At 33.6% G+C, this 23,348-nt stretch overlaps 1 protein-coding gene across 1 annotated transcript in view; it reads right to left on the bottom strand.

Moving 5' to 3' along the window:
- PKD1L2 (polycystin 1 like 2) overlaps window positions 1–23,348 on the bottom strand; it is a 1,522,374-nt gene that overhangs the window by 636,048 nt on the left and 862,978 nt on the right. Inside the window, exon 27 of the mRNA XM_044081586.1 lies at window positions 16,088–16,278. Within this exon, the coding sequence (XP_043937521.1) occupies window positions 16,088–16,278 (191 nt within the window). The remainder of the gene's footprint in view (window positions 1–16,087; window positions 16,279–23,348) is intronic.

Genomic DNA, 23,348 nt, shown 5'->3' with positions numbered 1-23,348 from the left:
TCATTATTTGTATTAAGTTCACTTCAATGGGGCTTAGGAAGTTTGAACTATAACTTTCAATGGGTGGAGTCTAAGACTGTTGACAGAATAAAATTATATCCTCACATTTCAAACAGATGTTCATATATCTGGAACCACAGGGGTTATGAAAGAAATATAAATGATAAACCCTTCAGCACAAACTATTTTTATAGTGGTAGTATTTTTAGGTCTTAAACTGAATTTTATAAGTCACTGTAAAAATATTAACTATTAAGTTTGTACTATTTTGTAAACAGCTTACAATATCTCAGCAACCACTCAAGTTACTCACATACTGTCAGCAACATTTTATTAATCTATCTGAGAGCTTTCATAAGAGGTTAAGAGTTTTGGCTCCATTACTTGGTTGTTGAGAAACTTACAAAAATGTAAAAAGTATATCTATATAAATTAATATCATAAACCAATAGTTAATATCTCTTTACCTGCACTAGACAGAGATCAAATATTAAGACAGTTAAGTTTGCCATTGTGTAAGCTTTAAGATGATATAAAACATTGTACATAGCATGGTTTTGGAATTATTCATGCAAATATGAGCAAGCAATGTTTGGCACCTAAAGGGGTCAGTAGGAGTTAACAGCAGATGCACTTGAAGGTGTCACTCAGATGTAATGAGCTAATAGGTCATGGAAGTGTTATGGGGTTGTGTTCTCTTTTGGGGGTTTTCATTAAAAACAAAATGTGTTGTAAAATGTGAAATAGGTTTAAATGGAGATGATAAAGAACAACTCTATAAAAGTTTAACCTGCCAAACTTTACTGAGTGCATGTATCATAAAAGCTGGGAACAACATCTAAAATATGTCATATATAATAAATGGGAATAATAACCTCTTATAATGGTGACACTTTCCATATTATCTTGGAATGTGAATGTTCTCACAGGTGCAGACAAAAAAGAAAGAGTATTGAATTATACTAAGAAATGCAAAGTACAAATAGCAATGCTGCAGGTGACACATTTGTAAAGTATTCAGAATGTGAATTTGATAAAGGATTTCATAATAGATATTCAGCAAAGCATCAGGGGCAAAGGAAAAGAGGAGTACTTATAGTTATTGCTAAAGGAACTCTGTTAGTGATAGAAGAGGAAACAAGATAATAATGGTATGTTTGTGGTAACAAGGGGCTACTTGAGATGGAAGAAGATTCAGCTGGCATGTAGTTACAGTATATTCCACCTAAAACACTATTATGGAGCTTAATAATTGGGAGAAATAATCAGCTTTCAGCAGGGAATATTACTTATATGTGAGGAATGGAATTTGTTTTGCAACAGTAAGGATGTATATGGGGGTCTACAAGGGAAAAATAAAAAGTGTGTCTCTATGAAGACATTTCTGAAAATATTTGGTATTGAAGATGTGAATTCAGTAGTAGGAACTCATTTAAAATTTACATATTATTTCCCAGGGTACATTACTTGGGGTAGACTAGACCGAAATTATATTTCACAGGAATACGTGCATTTAATTGAGAGCATAGACATACATCCAGCAACTATTTCAGATCATACACTAATAATAACTAAGAGAAAAAAGATAGGTACTGAAGTAAAAATGAGGCACTGGCTCTTCCACACCTATCTGTTAAAAAGAGAGGACTTTAAAGAATGGGTAGTAGAAATTATTTGGCACTTATTAGTGAAGATGGAAATTTCTTCAGAAGTTATAAATAGTGAGTGTGATAAAATGAAAGTGGAGTTTAAAAATGTTGTAGTGATAAAGGAAAAAGAGATATGGTTAAGAAGTAACAAGAATTATTTTGAGGAGATGACAAAGATTAAAGTATTGCAGAATAAGGGGAATGCCACAAAACATGAAGAGACACAACTGCAGAGTTCTAGAGAGAAATAATAGAGTAACTTGATAATATGAATGAGTTTAGAAAGACCACCTTTAAATAAGTGTCTTTGATAAATACTCCAGAGCACAAAGCCTTTTAGCACAACAACTTAGAAAACAGAAAGTAAAAAAGGTTGTTTCCAAAACTTTTATTTAGTGGTAAAAATTGTGGGGGACTGAAAGTTTTTTCCCCCACTTCGTCATTAATATTTGGAAGAGCACATAGGGGAAAGGAAGAGGAAAGGAAAGGGTAACTGTAAGTAAAACTTTTTCTGTTCTTAACAGCATTGCTATACAAATTTCATAATATAAATTATTTGTTATATAGTGAAGTATTTTCAGATATTGTTGTATGGGATAAAGATACAAAGATAAACAGAAGCCTTTTTTTCTCTTTCTTTCTTGTTTGCATTACAATGTGAAAAGAGAAAAAGAAGTCTGGACAAAAGCATGTTGAAGTTAATAGGCTGTAATCTTTAGTTGCTGAGGTGGGGGATAGGGTATACAAGTACACCGATCATAATATATGTAGAGCTGATATGAGTTATTTTACTTTTGCATAAGTGAATGTCTGGATTAAGACCCTTGGCTTAATCTAATAAGTTTTAAGTGGAAAAAATCAAATAAGTGAACAATAGATATAATGAAAAGTTTTCCTTTAGAAATAAATGTTCATCATGAATTTAAAAGCCTACAGCTGAGGGCTTCACTTTTTTCTTATGTTTTCATGGAGACAAGTTGATTATTGGGCAATAAAAAGCTCAAGCACTGGTTTCTCTGAGACTAAAAGTTAATGTTTTTAAAAGCACACAAGTTGTTTTTCATATCAGGGATGAGATAAAGATAAATCCAGAACAGACAGCAATTAGTGTAAGTAGGTCCAAAGACCGTAACCTGCATCTTAGCATGGGTAAACCTAACCTTAGATCAGATAATGTCTATGTGTGAAACTGTCTGTTTGAGGCAATTGCTCCTATTAGCAGGGTTACACTTCATTATTTGTATTAAGTTCACTCCAATGAGGCTTAGGAAGTTTGCACTGTAACTTTCAATGGGTGGAGTCTAAGCCTTTTGACAGAATCAAATTATATCCTCACATTTCAAACATATGTTCGTATATCTGGAACCACAGGGGTTATGAAAGAAATATAAATGGCAAACCCTTCAGCACAAACTATTTTTATAGTGGCAGCATTTTTTAGGTCTTAAACTGAATTTTATAAGTCACTGTAAACATATTAACTATTAAGTTTGTAATATTTTGTAAACAGCTTACACTAGCTCAGCAACCACTCAAGATACACACATACTGTCAGCAACATTTTATTACTCTATCTGAGAGCTTTCATAAGAGGTTAAGAACTCTGGCTCTATTACTTGGTTGTTGAGAAACTTACAAAAATGTGAAAACTATATCTACATAAATTAATATCATAAAAACAACAGTTAATATCTCTTTACCTGCACTAAACAGAGATCAAATATTAAGACAGTTAAGTTTGCCATTGTGTAAGCTTTAAGATGAAATAAAACATTGTACATAGCATGGTTTTGGAATTATTCATGCAAATATGAGCAAGCAATGTTTGGCACCTAAAGGGGTCAGTAGGACTTAACAGCAGATGCAATTGAAGGTGTCACTCAGATGTAATGAGCTAATAGGTCACGGAGGTGTTATGGGGTTGTGTTCTCTTTTGAGAGTTTTCATTAAAAACAAAATGTGTTGTAAAATGTGACATAGGTTTAAATGGAGATAATAAAGAACAACTTTATAAAAGTTTAACCTGCCAAACTTTACTGAGTGTGTGTATCATAAAAGCTGGGAACAACATCTAAAATAGGTCATATATAATAAATGGGAATAATAACCTCTTATAATGGTGACACTTTCCATATTATCTTGGAATGTGAATGTTCTCACAGGTGCAGACAAAAAAGAAAGAGTATTGAATTATACTAAGAAATGCAAAGTACAAATAGCAATGCTGCAGGTGACACATTTGTAAAGTATTCAGAATGTGAATTTGATAAAGGATTTCATAATAGATATTCAGCAAAGCATCAAGGGCAAAGGAAAAGAGGAGTACTTATACTTATTGCTAAAGGAGCTCTGTTAGTGATAGAAGAGGAAACAAGATAATAATGATATGTTTGTGGTAGCAAGGGGCTACTTGAGAGGGAAGAAGATTCAGCTGGCATATAGTTACAGTATATTCCACCTAAAACACTATTATGGAGCTTAATAATTGGGAGAAATAATCAGCTTTCAGCAGGGAATATTACTTATATGTGAGGACTGGAATTTGTTTTGCAACAGTAAGAATGTATATGGGGGTCTAGAAGGGAAAAATAAAAAGTGTGTCTCTATGAAGACATTTCTGAAAATATTTGGTATCGAAGATGTGAATTCAGTAGTAGGAACTCATTTAAAATGTACATATTATTTCCCAGGGTACATTAATTGGGGTAGACTAGACCAAAATTATATTTCACAGGAATACATGTATTTAATTGAGAGCATTGACATACATCCAGCAACTATTTCAGATCATACACTAATAATAACTAAGAGAAAAAAGATAGGTAGTGAAGTACAAATGAGGCACTAGCTCTTCCACACCTATCTTTTAAAAAGAGAGGACTTTAAATAATGGGTAGTAGAAATTATTTGGCACTTATTAGGGAAGATGGAAATTTCTTCAGAAGTTATAAATAGTGAGTGTGATAAAATGAAAGTGGAGTTTAAAAATGGTGTAGTGATAAAGGAAAAAGAGATACGGTTAAGAAGTAACAAGAATTATTTTGAGGAGATGACAAAGATTAAAGTTTTGCAAAATAAGGGGAATGCCACAAAACAAGAAGAGGCACAAGTGCAGAGTACTAGAGAGAAATAATTAAGTAACTTGATAATATGAATGAGTTTAGAAAGACTGCTTTTAAATAAGTGTTTTTGATAAATACTCCAGAGCACAAAGCTTTTTAGCACAACAACTTAGAAAACAGAAAGTAAAAAAGGTTGTTTCCAAAATTAGGGAGCCTATAACAAGAAAAATAACCAGAGATCCTATACAATGTATTAAAGATATATATTTATGAAAATATTTATAAAGCAGAGAAATGTGGACATTAAGAAAGACACAACTGGAACTATTTATAGAATAAATATGCCAAGTTTAGATGTAGATGAGGCTCAACAAGTAAAGTTAAGATAGGAGGAGACAAGATAAAAATGGTGATGTAAAACCAATCTGCAGGAAAGCCCCCAGGAATAGATAGCATTCCAATGGATGTTTGGAAACTAGGATGGAAAAAAATATTAAAGATCTAGAAGGTTTTAACATTATTTTAAAAGGAAGGAAAGCACCAAAATCCTAGAAGAAAAAGTGTGGTGGCTGTAATACCTAAAGATGGTAAAGACTCATCACAGCCAGCTTCATATGTGCCTGTTTCAATTTTAAATAATGATTATAAAGTGTTTATGTCTATAATAGCTAAAAGAATGGCAAAACTGTTGCCAAACTAGATATTTATAGATCAATATGGTTTTGCAGAAGGGGAGGCAAACATTTGACAACAGTAATAGAACAATGGTGATCCAGAAAGAAGCAGAATTTAAGAAAATATTGATATTGTTGGGTCTTGATGCAGTGAAAGCATTCAACAGAGTAAGCTGGGATTTTATGAGTATGCAAATCAACGCATTTGCATTCTCTGATACAATAATAACTTTAACTAGGATAATATATGAGAAATCAGAGGAAAACAATCAACATGGGATGGTTCTTCTCTCATAAGTAATGTCTGAACAGAGGAACCAGGCAAGGTTAGCTTCTTTCCCCTTTGTTATTTGTGTTATATTTAGAATCATTGGCAAATAAAAAATTCAAGGATATAATCAGTATGGTAATCACGAAAAGTTGGCTTTATTCGCAGATGATGTTATTTTGTATCTGATAAAACCAGAAAAAGGACACCTCAGTGTTGTGGAACATTCTGAGACCGCTTCAAATTTTTTGGGGGGGGTATAAAATTAATAAAGTTAAAACACATGTTATAGCTGTAAACTATGTATCTGAACATGAACTGGTTCAACAATACCCATATTAAAGAGGACAAAATAAAATGAAATACTTAGGAGTATGGGTTAAAAAGGATTCTGTTATGGCAGTTAAGGATACATGGGAAGAAATTAAACAATATATAATACAAAACCTGAGGAACTGGAAGCTCTTATCTATAGGTATGAAGAGCAATATACAAACAGTAAAAATGTTTTTAATCCCTTTAGTTTTGTACATGGGTCAGACATATTTTTATCAACCAGACAGGTTGCAGACAGTAATTAATGAAGAGTTGAAAGATTTTATCTGGGGTTAGAGGGCAAGAGTCAAGCAGGATAAATTGATGCTTTCAGTAGAACAAGGTAGTTTAGGATTATCTGATTTGAAGGGATAGTTTAGAGCTACACAGTTAAGGCTCTTATACATAACACAAGTAGAAAGCTACAGTTCAAAGTGGAAAGGGATGATGATGAAGTGGGAGATTTGTGAAATAAGGAGAGAATGGGATTTTGGATTCAGATCCTTATGGAAAATAACAACAATTATACAGAATATTATATTCATAAAGTGTTCTATGAACTAAGCCAACACGGGAATGGTGAAAGGAGAGTCTACTGGTAGGGTTGAATGCAATTAGGGGTATACAGACTAGGCAAGAGGGGCTGGGATTTACTAAAGGTAACCATCTAAAGAACCAATGTATTGACAACAAATAATTAGAGAGGGAAAGCCAATAGAATGGGAAGAGGCCAAGAAGACATTTGGACTGCAGGCAAAAAAGGCTGCTTTTTGTATCAGAGATTGATATAAGATTATAGGTAAAGAGAAAGAGGTAAGGGAATCCTAGATGAAAGACCAGCACTGATAAAGTTTTTGCTTGAATCTAGAACAAAAGCTGTTGTTAAAAAGGGATAATTAGTACAGCATATAAAATATTGCACAATAACTATAGGAATTAATCAGAGGCTAGAAAATATTGGGAAGAGGGATTGGATAAGCAGTTCACAGTGAAACAATGGGAGGACATATGTATGCCTCCAAAATATGCAATGTTGTCAAGATGATTTAGGATTTTTGCTTGGAAATGTTTGCATAGGTATTTATGTACCCTAAGCAGACTCAAATTTTTCCTCAGGTATGTGGCAAATGTTTAAGGTGTGATGGGGAAGACAGAAGTAACTGCGAACACATATTTTGGGAATGTAATGAGTTGGCAGATTTAAAAAAATTCCCTAAAGAGTACTCTGTCAGAAATGTGGGATGAGCAAATGGGTCTACCTAAGGAAATGATTTTTTGAGCTGGCATATAGGACCCAAATTACATAGACATAGTAAGGCCTTGTTAAGTTGAATTCTGGTGGCTGCCAAAAAAAAAAAAAAAACAATTATTGCTAAAAGGAAATCAAAGTCTAAAGCAACTGTATTTGAAGTAGTGAATATTGTATCAGAGATAAAAGAACTAGAAGTAGGATCTTTAGAAAAGGTTAGGAGCAAATTACATAGCAAAATGGAAATTATGGGAACAATACATACAGAAAAAATTTTTTGGAGGAGGAATGAGATTTAAGGGAAGGCAGGAATTGACCAACTTAAGTAATGTTGAATAGATTATATTGTACAGAAGAATATATTCTATCTATACTGCTTGTAACTGAGAACATGTTAAAATGGTTTGTTTTATTTTATATCACTTTAAGTTTGCCTATGTCTCAAGTGATAATTGATTAGTGTTTTTTTTTAGTAGTAGGTGAGAGGCCTCTTTTTTTCAAAAAGGTAACGACTTGAAATCTACTTTTTAAGAAAAGCAGGGAAAAAGTATTACTAACTGGATACTGACTAATAAAAGAAAGGGAACTATTTCTTCTGTGTTCAAGGGGTTATTAACAGTCCATAATGAAGAACTGATAATTGCATTTATAATAGTGAAAGATATTTATGTGGCTAGCTGCAGCACTTGTAATCCATTTTAGGAAGGAAAAACAAGTACAAAACTTAAACAAATAATTTTAGACAATGCTCATTCTATGAGAAGGAAAGAAAGTTGCAATGCTCTATGTGGACACCAGTGTATTTATGATATCTTTAATAAATTAAGTTTTCATGTTTTAAAATAGTAATGTTTTGCAATTATGTTGGTGACAATAAAATGAAATTGAGGTGGCAAAACTGGTATTAGACAGACCCACAGAAAACTGAACTGCACAAAAACAATAAAAACACATACCGTCCTGTAGATTCAATATTTACTTTTCACAACAGCACAAAGGAACTTATAAAAATGCGGTAATAATTTTAAAAACACTTACCTGAACCTCATAGAAAGTCATATAAAATGGCACCTTTATCATTTCTCTGACCTGAAATAAATCCACCCCAAATAAGAAATAAATGACACTAAAAAAATCTGAATATAAAGGACTCTGAAATAAAAATCCCAGCCCTAAAAAGAATGATCTTAATCAAACTAAAAACAAAGTCTGAAACACAGAACCCCACAGAAAACAGAGTACTGTTATATTAGAATAACACACTGCATTAAGATTATATGATCCTACTCAACTCATCCCATCCAGTCCATACACATAACATCGGAGAATTCAGTACATTAAAAAATCCCATATAATATTGTTTCAACTTACCTCACCTGTCTAGTTTCCATCTTCAAACTTGTTCCATGAAGTCATTCATTGATCCATCTTATCAGATGGAGACTTTCGCAGAGCTAGATGACTACTAAATGTATATGTATCTTGTTTCCCCAAGCACAGGCATGCTCATGATTCCTACCCCATCTTGTTTCAAGATCTGAATGAAAGATTTCCATGATGGTGATCCTACTGCCCACCCATCATTATCTCTAAAACCACCAGACCCCCAACACATAGAATGCAGTGATAACCAAATGATCTCACTCAAAAAAACTAATAAACTACAAGTTCTATCTTTTATTCCAATACTCACTTAACAACTGCACAACCCCAAATAAACCTCTAAACCAAAAACAAAATCTCTACTAAAAGCTATACCATAAGCCAATAAAAAAAAAACAGAAAAAATAGTATGACCCGTACAAAAATACCTAAAATAAACTCATATCCCTGAATAATGAGATTGAGATAAATTGATTAAAAACATGATGCCAGACATGATTTTATGATTTCAAAATTGTTTTTTTTTATTTTATTTCATTTTATTTTAACCAGGAAGGAGAACTGAATCACTAAGTGTCCTTACTCAGCCATAACCCAGTTTTCCCAATGAAGTGAAAATAAACTATGCAAGATTGTAATACATACAGACAAAAATAGAAAGGCACCCTAGCAATTATGCAAAGAACACATGCTAATTAGAAATACTATTTATGAACAATATTTCAAAAAGAAACATTGAATAAACTATCACAACAAAGATTACAATTAAGTATTTTACAGTGAAACGATTATGGATTTACTTCCACAATATTGACTCTTTGTTATGAATTCAATAATAAATACAACTTAGAAAAAATGAAAGAAAAAAGAACAGATCAAAGAATTAGTCAGGACAGAAGGACCGAATGGCCTGACACAAGTTCAGAATAAACTCAGAAATGACAATGTAATTATCTTGCTATCTCATTACTAGGAGGTGATGTTACTTGGCTATCCAAATGTTTTAATAGTGGCTTGAAATGATCACACAGAAGGGATTGCCCTGATGCTTGTAGGAATGGAATTACAAAGTTTGGGAGCTTGCATATTGAAGGTCATATTACTATTTTGAAGGGCTGGATATGAAATGTCATGTGTATGGAAATGTGAGGTAGCAAACTTCTCATGTGCTTGATGAGATAATTGTAGATCAGTGTGTATATTGAACCTAGTCAGCCACTGTAGCTAAATAGCACGTGCATATAAGTTACTGAGCATGTGCAACATCAGTGCCATTTTGTGGAGTCAGTCAGACTGAATGCAGGCATGACTGGAGATGCACATGTGAGTATGTTTGAAGTAATGAGTCAGTCATTTAGCTTAAGTACATGTTCCAGTAACAGTTCCTGATATGTTTATGTACAATAAATATTCTAAACTCATGCACCACTTCATCATCTCTTTTGAACATACAAGACCAGCAACAATAATCAGGGACAAAACATAAAAATCAAGGACAATCAGAGACACATATTTAGTGTTACATATATGTATTCAAATCCACACATGAATACTTCAAACTTCAATTACACAAAGACTGTGGTTCAAACATAGCCACAGTAAGATAAAAACACTGTGCGGTACGTTTTTTAACACATATAAAATTGTACTTATTTTTACTGCTAAATTATATAAATATGCTTTTTTTTTTATTTTTACTGATTGCATATATTGGAAAGGGGCAGGCCTGACAAGGATCTCATATAGAATAATAGAAATTGCCAATTAAGAAAGAAATAAACAAAAAATAAATACAGTAAAGATATATTCTCTGTTTTTTACTCAGCATTTAGAAAAATAATCTAGGAGAGTCCAAATAAGTCAGACTCCAGAGGATAAAGTTGAAATGTATGGTTATATTAAGAAAATTGTGTTAAAATAATTAAGTCAGCACTAAATTTATTTTAATACATTATTACAACAAACCGGCAATTTCAGCAACCAAATATATTATAACTCCACAAACACGTTGGGCCATAAACTGTCCGATGATATGATTTTACAGTGGTCAATATGACTGTTCTTATGGTTGTTAGGCACTTAAAAATGAATACCAAAGAAGTGACTTTTTTGACACTTATAATGTTTCTCAAACCTGTAATAAATCCACCCCCAAATAAGAAATAACATACACTAAAAAAAATTTTGAATATACAAGATCATGAAATAAAATCCCAACCCTAAAAGGAATGATCTAATCAAACTGAAAAAAAGAAATGTAACACCCAGACTCCCCCAGAAAACAGAAGACTTTGTTTATAACTAAGTGCAGGAGGTGAAGAAATTTTCTGGAGAGATTTATTTTCTTCTTAAGATAATCTTGCTAAATTTTAAAATTGTAGGAAACAGTGCAACAGTGCCCTGGACTGCAGCAACAAAAAGAATGACACTAGATTAGAAGTAGGTAGGCTGGCAGCATAGCATAAATACTGGAAGTTGCAAGTTTCTGAAAAACTTCAGCTTAATCTTGGGTTTGATACCTTCAGTCTCCATTTAATGCTAAGACTTTTTGCAATTAATTTAAACAAAGTGGTATATCCAGGGTCTCCTGTAAATGTCCCCCAAAAGTATCTAATGGAAATTACATAGGAAAGAAACAGAAAAATAGAAATGGGCTGACATTTCCCTGCTAGCTATCAGCAATGTAAAATAATTGAGTGTTTGTTGTTAAAACAGAATAATGAACCAGCCATCGCATTAGTAGTTGAAACAGTTGTCAGTCTAATTCCTCAAAAGGAAACAGTAATAAAAACTGATGTGGTAAGTTAGGCTTCCTATAGAGAAATGGGAAGAGCTGCATTTCTCAGGCATTCTGCTGAATAATACAATCACCTGCAGACACTGAAAATAGGAACACAAGCTTTTCAAAAATAGGAACATCTGGATTTTTAATTAGCTTAACATTGAATGCCAAATAACACATAGCTTCCCTTTTCTCATAGGAATGTGAGATATCACTCAGAAATACATGTTTAAAAAACAGAGTGACAAAAATGACTGAAAAAATATAAGTACGTTATCAAAAAGAAAGTGGAAAATAAATAGACTTTAATGAATTGCAAAATGCTACCACACAATGTTATTTAGTTTTGTTTCATAGATGTGTGCCTTCTTTCTTTAAATTATGTATGTTGGTCATGTAGTGTGGTTTTCTGTGTACTAGACGGCTAAATCACATGTTATGAGGGGGATTCAGAAAGTTATGTGAAGTGGTAAATCAATTCTAAATATAGGGACATCCTATATCAAACCTGAATATAGGAATATTCCTCCAAAATAGGGAAATTTGATAGGTCTGAATACAATCATATCCAAAGATACCACAATCTGCAATAACTTAAAATCTCTCCTGAGTTGTGGCAACCTATTGGTCTTAATTATTCTTTGAAGAATTAATTCTATGAATTCTGGAGCGAACTGTTTCTAAACACTTCTACTCTTAAGAAAGCTGAATTTGAGAAAGACTCTAAAAACCTAAACACAATGAGGACGAAGGAAATAATTGTTAGAAAATGGTAAAATATAAATATAAATATATATATATATGTGTACATACATATTGCCATGGTGGTGCAGCGGTAGTGTTGTTGCCTCACAGCAAGAGGTTCTCCGGTTCGATTCTCGGCTGGAGCGCCTTCTGTGTGGAGTCTGCATGTCCTCCCCATGGTCGAGTGGCATTCGAAAGACATGCGTAGAATGGGGTGCCTTCATTGAAGTTTGGGAATCCAGCTGGCACCTAGGCACCTATAAAAAAAAATCTACTGTCAATCATTAGCAGACTGGAGTTCCACTGTGGCGACCCCTAACCGGGAAAAGCCAAAAGAAAAACATATGTATATACATATTGTAAACAGGAATGGAGATGTTAAAGCATGAATGGATCAGAAATAAATGACATGTAAAGAATGTCTCGTCTGCCCTGACCCTTCCTTTGTGCATGTCTACTAATTACTACTGAAACCTAGGACCACAGTTCTCAGCCTCTTTCCTCAAGAATTAGAGACAAAGTCAAAAATTATCAGGGACAAAGGCCTCAAATCGGGAGCATTTAAGTTAGCACTGTGCACTGAGAAAGGTGGAAAATAACAGAATATGTATTGAAGTGCATTTGCTAAGAAAAAAAAAGCCAGTCAATATAAACTAGTATGATTTTGTGAGTTTAAGTGTCACTGTTTTATTGAATAACTGATCCTCCCCACCCCAATCCCATCCATAATAAAAGTATTTATGTTACTAGGTTCTCAGTCATATGCAGACTAAAAGATCAATGCCTTCATACCTCTCAACTGTACAGATTTTCACAGAATGTCCAGATTTTTGCCTCATATTTTTGGTCCATTTTCTATAAAATTGTAGTGTTCTGGCAAATTAGTGGCAAATCATTAAAGACTGAAGTTAGAAAATAATGACAGAAATTTGAGTTTCAGACTTCATACCCTTCAGAAATTTCATGCCAATGCAAAACTTGTTATTCTATCAACTTTCTAAGTTTGTAAGAGCAATATTTTAAAAAAAGTCCCTATTTTTGAGTCTTTGTCCCACTTTTTTATGACTTTGTCCATACTTCTTGCTCTAAGAGGTTAAGATGTATGCCTTTTCCCTTTACCTATGTGTTGTGGAGTTGTAATACATGTGATCTTGTGAAATGTTTGTAAGACAATAGTACAGCAATGTAAATTGCACTGTGAGCATATTTGATAACACTGATTCTACCGTCTTTTTTTTTAAGAAAATGCATCGTACTCTAAAGGCTTAAGCTGTGTTCGTACAGAGACAAGGAAGTTTGTAAAGGTTAGTAATGGCAGGAACTGCCTCTTGATCAGACCTCTCTACTGCCCATATTTTTCCTGTTCTCAGGACAAATTTACACTTGCACATGATGTACCTATTTTTGGAGTTATGTCCCTATTTTCATCTTGATTTACATCTTCACACAATTTTCTAAATTCTCCCTGATTAATCAAGCTTGATTTTTCAAGCCATCTGTTACACAAGAAAAAAAAAATAGAAAACCCGATTAACATACATGTGATATCAATAATTTGAAGAAAGAAGTCACGTATCTTACATCTCCCTTTGACATAAGCAAAAATAAGTATCCCTGTATGGTAGAATTTTGAAATACAATTCAGTAAAGTCTAGAGATTTTTACACTGTCTCTTTCATAATGCTTATATTTTTCATCATTTTTGTAAGACTCTTGTTTTTTAACTGTGTTTCTGAATAGTATCCCACATTCCTACTGGAAACAGGAAGTAGTATGTGCTAATTGGTGTTCAGATTTTATGCTAATTATATGTCTACATTTTTAGATGGAGGTATCTACTTTACAAGGGCCTTTGTATCTATTTTCAATGTTTGTAGGTGAGAAGTATGCTTCTGATCCAAGGTGCTAGTGACCTGCCTCAAGAAGAACATTTGGTTTAATTGTAAAGCAATTTAAGAAATACATGGTTTGAAGACTTTCACAGATATTAGTGTGCAGCTCCAAGTTGCTAAGAACCATCTAGAAACACTCTCCTTGCACAACTTGTAAGATTTTGTCATTTAACTTTTCAGGGCTTCCTATCTCTGTCTACTTACTTATCTCTTGTCCCCCATCAATGAGAATGTGTAGCTACCAAGACTTTGCTGCAAACAGCTGAGAAAGGGTTCTTCTGTTGACAATATCTTGTTCCATTGATTTGGAGTTGCAGTCCTCAAAAAGTACAAAATGAACAATACCTCAAATCTTTATGTGAGCAGTTGCAGGTTATGGCAACCAGAACTTGTCCAAGTGTCTGCTTCACTAAATAATATCCTCTGATATGCTGCAATAAGACAGTTTTCTCCAGTTCTGGTGACAATATCGCAAACCCAGCAGAGTTAAGTGAAGTTAACACCCATGTGTGTGTGTGTCTGTCTGTGTGTGTGTGCATGTGTGCATGTGTGTGTGTGTGTGTGTGTGTGTGTGTGTGTGTGTGTGTGTGTGTATGTGTGTGTGTGTGTGTGTATGTGTGTGTGTATATGTCTCTCTGGCTCTCTGTGATGTTACCACAGCTCTGTCCATCATCATTGATCCTTATAGATGTACTGCCACAAGCAATATTATTGTCTAATCGATACTTACCAGGACTGCCCTTATTGATTTTACAAGCTGGCCTACAATGTCTATTGTTATTCATTCAAAAGGGATATGCATGATAAGGATGCAACAGTTCATAACCCATGGGTTGAATATTGTCTTCTGACATTCTGTGCAAGCTGCATAAAAGCTCACTATGCCCATCAAAATAGTAAGCCAGCAAAATCTAGTTAAACCATAGCTTTTGCCATTTATGTCAGTCTCTAAATGATCACTTAAAAATGAGGCTATATCTTAATTTGCAAGTGTTCTGAAAGACCTTAAAAATAATATTTTTCTTTTCTCTTTTGGTTTAATAGTTAAAACTACTTACTTGTTTCTCTAGCACGCACTTTTTGTCTTCAAACCATTAACTAATTATTGCTGGAAATATTTTTTTATTAGACTTGTAGTACTCTCTTAGTGTAATGTTTTGTAAATTTAATGAATGTATGTATTTTGTGTTGAGCTTTACTCTGTGAGCCTCAGTTGAAAAGGGGCATTGTGCCAAGTCGAACTATACCGGTATGAAAGTGTAAATGAATAAATAAATTAATAAATGCTCATTATCTGTTCTTTGCCTTTGGTTGCCCTTCACAGTAATTCATTTTTCAGTTCCAGGTACGGGTATGAAGTAGAGCTGTTCCATTCCCTTGTTTCTCTATCTGCTTTTTTCGATATTCTCTATAGCTCTATTTAATATGCTGTCTTTCCACTGGGCATTTTTGAAATTGACATAGCTCATTGGGATGTAAGCCAAGACAGCGTTACTCTCCTCATTAGTCGGACATAAAGTGGAGGCCTCGGCCTGTTCGCCTAATAATACAAGTCCAGTCTTTTCTCCTTTGTCCAGCACATCCCCTATAAAAGGTAATGCATGAAAATAATTTTCTTCTTCTTTCAGGTTGATAGTAGTTTCACATTCTCTTCTTCAGTATTTTTCCAGCTTTATCATTATAGTCCTGCATCTGTGTCTGACTGACTTCCTGACTGAGTGAAGCAGTGGGAAGCTAAAGACTGTTAACATCCTGCTAGGGATGGACAAAGGACTGCACAGACACTGCTTTTATTGATTTGACAGAGGCATACAATCTTGTTCACAATCTATTTCAACAACATCTACTTGATATTGGCATTAGTCTGGATGCCCTACCTTAGTTCACCTTGAACAGAGTTTTATTGCAGGTTAGTTGGCAATGATTAATGGTAGATTATGTTTAATAGTTTGTGTTATTCTGTTACAAGATTATTTGATAGTGAAAAAAGATTGCATTTGAAGTTATAATTTTTAAAGCAAACAATATTTTACATGAAAAAAGTCTTAAAAAAGGTCACGTTAACTCACACGGCAGCCATTTCCATTCCAGCTACTATTTGTTTCATTCCAGAACAAACACTGTGCCACAAATGAAGAGATCTCTACTGTGTTGTTGGCAGAACTTGCAGAATTAGATTCCTCGCTCATTGTTACCAACAAGTAGTATGTTCCCGCTCCAGTAAGATTTCCTGGATTGAGGACCCATGTGTATTGTCCATCTTTAATGAAAAACATAAAATGCAAGAAAAAAAGCATTCAGAAAATATTTTTAAACATTCTATAGGTGTCATAAAGTTTAGTTAACACAATTTCATCTAGTTACATCAAACTGCCCTGTTGTTTCTTCTGTCATGTTTTACTGATAACCTTCTCAAGCACATACTGATTAAATCTAGGTTTGGTTGAGTTAAATACATTCATTTACTGTACCACAAAAACCAGAAGAGGTTACTGCTGTAAATAAGATTAATAGTGATGCCTGTAGTGACTGTAAGAAAGAAACTCTTAGATAATCCACAGATTCATCATCACCTGACTGCACTCAGTTTTGTGGGCACCTTCCCACACTTGTGTCACTACCACTGTATCTAATAGTGCTATCACTATTCAGACTCATGATACTCTGCCAGTTTAAACAAACAATTAAATATATAAAAAAACAAGTAATCTAATCAGCTATACAATTTATCCTAAAAAAGCTTCACATTCCCCTTCAAACTCTCTGGAATCAATATTTAAAAAAGTAATTTCATTGTTACTTTGGGTCTATATTACATCATCGAATTCTTAAATAAGCGAATGATGATTAATCGACCCCATGTAAGTGAAAGCTTACAATGTCGAAACCTCAGAACAGCGATTTTTTTCCAAGGGAAAAAAATCGCTGTTCCAAAAAAAAACAAACAAAAAACTTTAAAACAGTACATAAAGTGGGGGGCTTCATCCCCCACACCCCCCTACTTAAATATACCAACTCTGAGATTGTACTACAGTGCCAAAAACTGCAAAGTAACAGAAGCGGCCAAGCAAATTCTTTCCCAGGGAAAGAATTCGCTTAAAAACCACTTCACTATTTTGCCTTTTTGTTCTTTTATGGTCGATCAGGACGCATTCAACAGAATGCATCTTCGATCACGTAACAGGAACCTGTTACTTTAAAGTAGACATCTTTTGTTGTACATACATATGCAAGTTTCATATGCAAGGCAGCTCTGGCTATTTATAGGTTCCCTTCATGGTTTAACTATGCTAAAAGATGTGAATTATGCCTACTACTCAGCATTGATTAATTATTTACTTACAAGCATGGAAAAATAAAACTCAAGAAAATGTCATCCCAGTTTGCTTATGCCAAGTATACAGCTAGTAACAAATGGTATGAAGTCATCTCATACTGTTGTGATCAGGCAGTCAACACAACAAATGCCAAAGTAATAAAAAATATTTTCCTACCACACACACACACACACACACACACACACACACACACACACACACACACACACACACACACACACACACACACACACACAATCCTGGTAACTTGTCTTACATGTTATGCTGCAACAAAAGTCTCCACCTTTTTGTGCTTTTCATTTCAAATGGCCTGTATTATTTTTATGGCTTAGTTTTCATAAAAAATGTCTTAACACTTCATAATGAAAACTAAATTTACACATATCATATTATCACATGTGCTTTGAAAACCTTGTGAAATTGCTTTTTACTTCTTCAAAAATGCTTCCCCGGAGCCTGCATTTAAGGAGCAAAATGTAAGGTTGATTTGGAATTCTCAACTTGACTAGATGAAAGTGCATGATCTGGCATCTGCATTAAGGAAGCTGCTATGTAAGAATTGCCTGGGGAAAGGCTTAGCCTACAGTCAGGTTTCTTAGTACAGAATTCCAGCTATAGCCTGTTAAAGTCCTTCTTCCTATTAAATGATAGTGCAGTGATATGACTGAGTATTTTGGATTCAAGTATAGCTGACTGGGTTGGCAATCAAGGGAGTGAAATGTATACAAATTTCATTGGGATGCTTCATATCTACTTAATATGTAACTTCTTGTTATAATTTATTGTGGAGAGTTGTGAAGTTAGAATTCAGAACCTAGTTCGTAAAAAAAAAAAGGTTTCACTGTTCCTTTTGTGTGGCTTTTTCTGTTAGTGTGAGTAGCTGCACCACTGTGTGTACAACAGCTGATTCACTTTTAGTCAGTTCAACCTGAGTAGCATTATATTATTTCTCTAAAAGATTGCCTTCCAAGGACATTCCTCATACCGTAAGCTGTGTGCTTCACCTTTATGTCTAGCATGTAACACATAAATGAAAAAATCTTTATATGAAACTGTCAATGTGGTTAACATAGAAGCTATAGCCTAACCAGTTTGAAGACAGAAGACACAATGTGGCAGACTAGAGAAATGTCTGATAGTTACAAAAGAGAAACAAGACAAAGCTGTTGATCATGTGAGCATGATAGTAAAATATGCAATGCCAAGAGTGCTGACTCTAAAAGAAAAAAAAAAATTGAAACATATAAAGGTACAATGTTGCAAAAAGTAAAACACTTCTGTTAACTAAAAAATAGCACACAAAAACTAAAACAAGCACAGCTGCCAATACTATCAGAATGAAAGGGAAATATAAAGATGAAACAGCAGTTTCTTCTGTTGGCAAACTTTTGTTAAATGTTGTAGAAAACGTGCACATAAACTGCACACAAAGCAAACCTAGAAGCAGTAAACATAGATGCCATAGTCAGGGAGAAGACAGTGTTCTAACATGGATAGCATGATAGAAAACTGTTTGCATGACCAATTACTTTGCAAAGCCAATACACAGCAAAATACAAGCATTCTTGTCCTATTCCAAAACTATTGGAAAGCATCCCAGAAAAAAAACATAGATGTAGACTTTTTTACATGTCAGTTAACAACTGTGACTGTGTTAGCATTAACAGATGAATACTCTGATTTCCAGTTGTAGAACCTGAAACATCCACATTAGCAAGGGTTGTGATTCCTGCCCTTGACAAGAGTTTATCAATGTATTGCATACTGGCACTGCAAAATCTGATATTTTTTTTATTATTCCACAGTAATCAGTTCAGTTTTGTGGAAATATCATAAAGAAGGCTGACTCCATTATGTTATAAACAGATGTCATTATAGAAAGTCTTGGAGCTAAAGATGACTTCTAAAGTATTTGTAGGAGTCATCCAACAAATGGAACAGTATGAGCAAACTGATGTCCAAAGTTAAGTAATGCAAATCCATAAATTGGTGAGCTAAGATAGAGGCCGGATGATGTGGTAAGGAAGAGATGTTGAGCATATATACTGTTTACTGTCACAGAATCCTATGAGAAATATCCCCAAAACACCAGATTTGAAGTTAAAAACACAGCTCTCAGAAATGCAGCCTATGTAATGTGTGGGGGGCCTTGCCACCTCCTCCGACATAACATAGTGAAATGTACCACTACCCCAAGATTGCAGGAGCAGCTCATACTATATGTGAGAATTTCTCAGTAAGCAGCATGTGGAAAAGTTTGTATCCTAATGCTAACCAATTATTGAATAAAAGTAGCAGGCATCATACAAGAACAACAAAAGATATCTGGCTAACCAGCTACTCCCTTTTGGACCAATTGATTGTTATAATAAAATTTAAACTCTCCAAAAATCTCATGTCATGTTTTTCCTGAGGTAATGAGCTAACCCTAATTTTTTATGAAATCATCAAGTCAGAGTTGGTCAGGGCAATTTTGGGAAGGGAAATCTGATTTTGCAGCTAAGTGAGATCAATTCAAGCAACATGTGAGTACACTTTTGAAATCATAAGTTAATGACTATCATAAAACATTTTTTTCATGGTATATGAAATCAGCTAGAGAATACAGGAGAAGGAGGAAATGCAGTTGGGAAACTGTATCTGTGTGTGTGTGTGTGTGTGTGTGTGTGTGTGTGTGTGTGTGTGTGTGTGTGTGTGTGTGTATGTGTGTGTATATGTATATGTATATGTGTGTGTGTGTGAACTAGGGGCAGACTGTTCTCATGGAGCTCAAAGAAACTGGCTCATTTATTCATAGGAAAAATTTGCAAAAACATTTTGGTGTGGAATAACAGAATGTATGGGCAACTCGTTAAAGCTTTTTCTACATCATGATAAAAGCCTCTTGCCCATGTACAGGACTACACTCCTTGCATTTGTTGGAGTGTATAGACCACCAAAGTCAAGTTCAGATGACCTAGAAGAATTCATACATTTCTTACATGAAACACAGGAAGGAATAATAATAATAGCTGGGGACTTAAGTTTACCAGAAACACAGTAGAATAATATTGAATAACCAAAATGAACGGAAGGTGCAAAAAGTCACTAATAACCACAGAAAGCACCCAGAATCCAAGGACTTTGTTACGAACAGTTTAATAACAAACAAAATAAAAACGCTGACAATATTCCACAACAAGTTTTCATCCTTAACTTCGTCAGATGAAATCACACAAGTGAACTCACCTTATATACTAAACCAATTACAAAAGATCCAGTAATAAAACAGATCTAATTAAGCAATTTCAAAGACAATGTTAAAGTAAAAACAGGCACTACTGTGATTTATCATACCCAGTTAAAGTAAATACAAATGAATATATATATATATATATATATATATATATATATATATATATATATATATATCAATAAATGTATATGAATATTTCTAAAACGAAACATATAATATGTACAATATCTTTGATATATCATATTGTAAAAAATCCATATAAAATATCACAATACCCAAATAAATTAATAAATTAATAAATTGATGGAGCTATACTTATAACTTGGCAGACCTCAGTTTCAAAACTGGAATGAGGGATATCATTTCATTAAGACCTGGTGTTCTGTTAGCTTCTAATATAATTTGCCAATATAGTTCTCTGTATTCTGCTAGTGTTTCCCAATTCCCACCTCTGGGGTCAATTAACACAGTTTCTAAAACAAAGAACCTAAACATTGCTGATTTACATGTAATAGTGTGTTTATATAGTGCATTATTTTCTTTTTTAGTCCTGATATCATAAAGATGCTCATAAATTCTTTGCTTGAGCATCCATTCACTTTTCCCTACATAGAATGAATCACATTTCGTACAAGTAACTAAATATATAATACCCTTAGTATTACAATTTACAAATGCACCTAATTTTAATTTCTTATGTCTACTTGGTAAATATAATGAATCTCTTACAGTGAGGTGTGAACAATAACTACACCTTCCACATTTAAACAACCCTATTCTTTTCTTAGTAACATCTTCAAACATTTTTTCATTTATCCCTCTCTCCAAAATATTCTTAATATTGTTACCCTTCCTATAAATAAATTTTAATTAGTTATCAAAAATGTGGTTTAAATAAGATAATCTAGCAAAGTTTTTCCATTCTTTATCAATAACTCATTTAACTATTCCTGACTGCCCGTCGTAGGTTGCAATAATACCAGATTCATAATTGGCACCACTATTTTCATTATTTAACTCTTGTCTTACACTAGTTTCACCTTTACCTAGAATAGGTGCAAACTTGCCTCTTCTCTCACAAGTAACCTCACTACATACCTGGTCAAAAAGTTCACCTGGGTAGCCTCTGTTTAAAAATAAACCTTTCAAAATTCCACATTCATTATTGTAAGTAGTATCATCAGAGGTCATTCTACTAAGGCAAACTATCTGACCTTTCATCAAGCTTCTCTTCTGGTGAGGTGGATGCGAGCTGGTGTAGTGTAAATATGAGTTCGAGAAAGTTTCTTTTCTATAAATTTTAGACTTAAAACCATCCTTGGTCTTAATAATATTTACATCCAAATAATTTAACTGTTGATTATCAAATTTATGTGTAAATTTTAAAAAATCAGTCGTACCATTTAAAAATTCAATAAATAGGTTAAAATCATCCTCATTTCCTTTCCATAAAAAACAGAAATCATCTAAAAATCTGCCATAAAATGTCCAAAATTTACTAAAAACAGAAGTTGATAAATATGTATTTTCCCAGTGTGACATAATAATATTAGCATAAGTAGGAGCACAATGTGCCCCCATGGCAACTCCCCTACATTGCTTAAAATATTCTCCTTCAAAAAATATAAAATTATTTTTAATACTACCTCCATTAGGACCAAAACTGTTCTAAAATAATTGTGTGTAATTCCTTTAAATCTCACTAAAACTTCTTCAAACCACTCAAGACCTATATCATGGGGAATACTAGTAAATAAATCAACTACATCCAAGGTAGCAAAAGCCAAATCCTCAGAATAAAAGGTTTTATCCAATTTTCTCAGAAGGTCCCAAGAATCCTGTAATATATAAGTACTGTTCATAAGTACTTTCTTCACTTTTTTTATCAATAAACTTTGCTAATGGTGCTGTAATAGAACCTTTAGCAGAAACTATTGGTTTTAAAGGTGGATCTTCCATATTTTTATGTACCTTTGGTATGCCAAAAATTGAAGGAACATTCGGTTTTTCAACATGTAAGAATTTATACGTGTCTAAATCAATCAACCCATCCATTAATAAGTCATTTAATAACACATTTATTTTTTTGTATGCTACATTTATTTCATTAATAGATATCCTTGTGCATTTAGTGGAATCACTTAAAATCTCCTGCATCTTACCCTCATATGTAATGTAGTCCATAAGCACCACCCCTCCACCTTTATCAGGTTTCATAACCCTTAAATTCTTGTTTTTACTCACTAATTTGAGTGTTTCTTGCACCACAAAGGATAAATTTGATTGCAGCTTATGTCTCCCTAGTGACTTCCTTAACTCATTTTCCAAAACTAACTAAAAATTCTTTAATTGTGGGTGCAGGGGTGGGTTGAATATACTCTTACGAACTAATCTTTCTTCATAAAAAGTCTTTTTGACACCATTAAAAAATAATTCTAGATTTTTCTTTCTAATAAATAATTTAATATCTATTAACAGTTTAAAAATTTCAGTTCTCTGCCTGGGTATGAATCCAAAACCTTTTGAAAACAAATCAAAAAAAGGTTTTGTCACAGTGATACTAGAATAAATAAAAATGTTAAAATCATTTAATGTACATTTACATCCATCATTATATAAACAATCATTTAATTTTTCCACCTCATTTGTTTCCTTCCTCGGGGCCCCCATTCTCTCACTTGGTAGTTTTTTGAACTATAATAAATTGGTTCCTTATACATCAGTCTCTCAGACCTTCTAAGTGGTGGAAATTCTGAA

Source organism: Protopterus annectens, chromosome 8.part1 (genome assembly GCF_019279795.1).
Source record: "Protopterus annectens isolate FY-2018-M chromosome 8.part1, PAN1.0, whole genome shotgun sequence".
NCBI classification, from domain to species: domain Eukaryota; kingdom Metazoa; phylum Chordata; order Ceratodontiformes; family Protopteridae; genus Protopterus; species Protopterus annectens.
The sequence above is the reverse complement of the archived record's forward strand: the minus strand, read 5'-3'. Positions and strand labels throughout refer to the sequence as shown.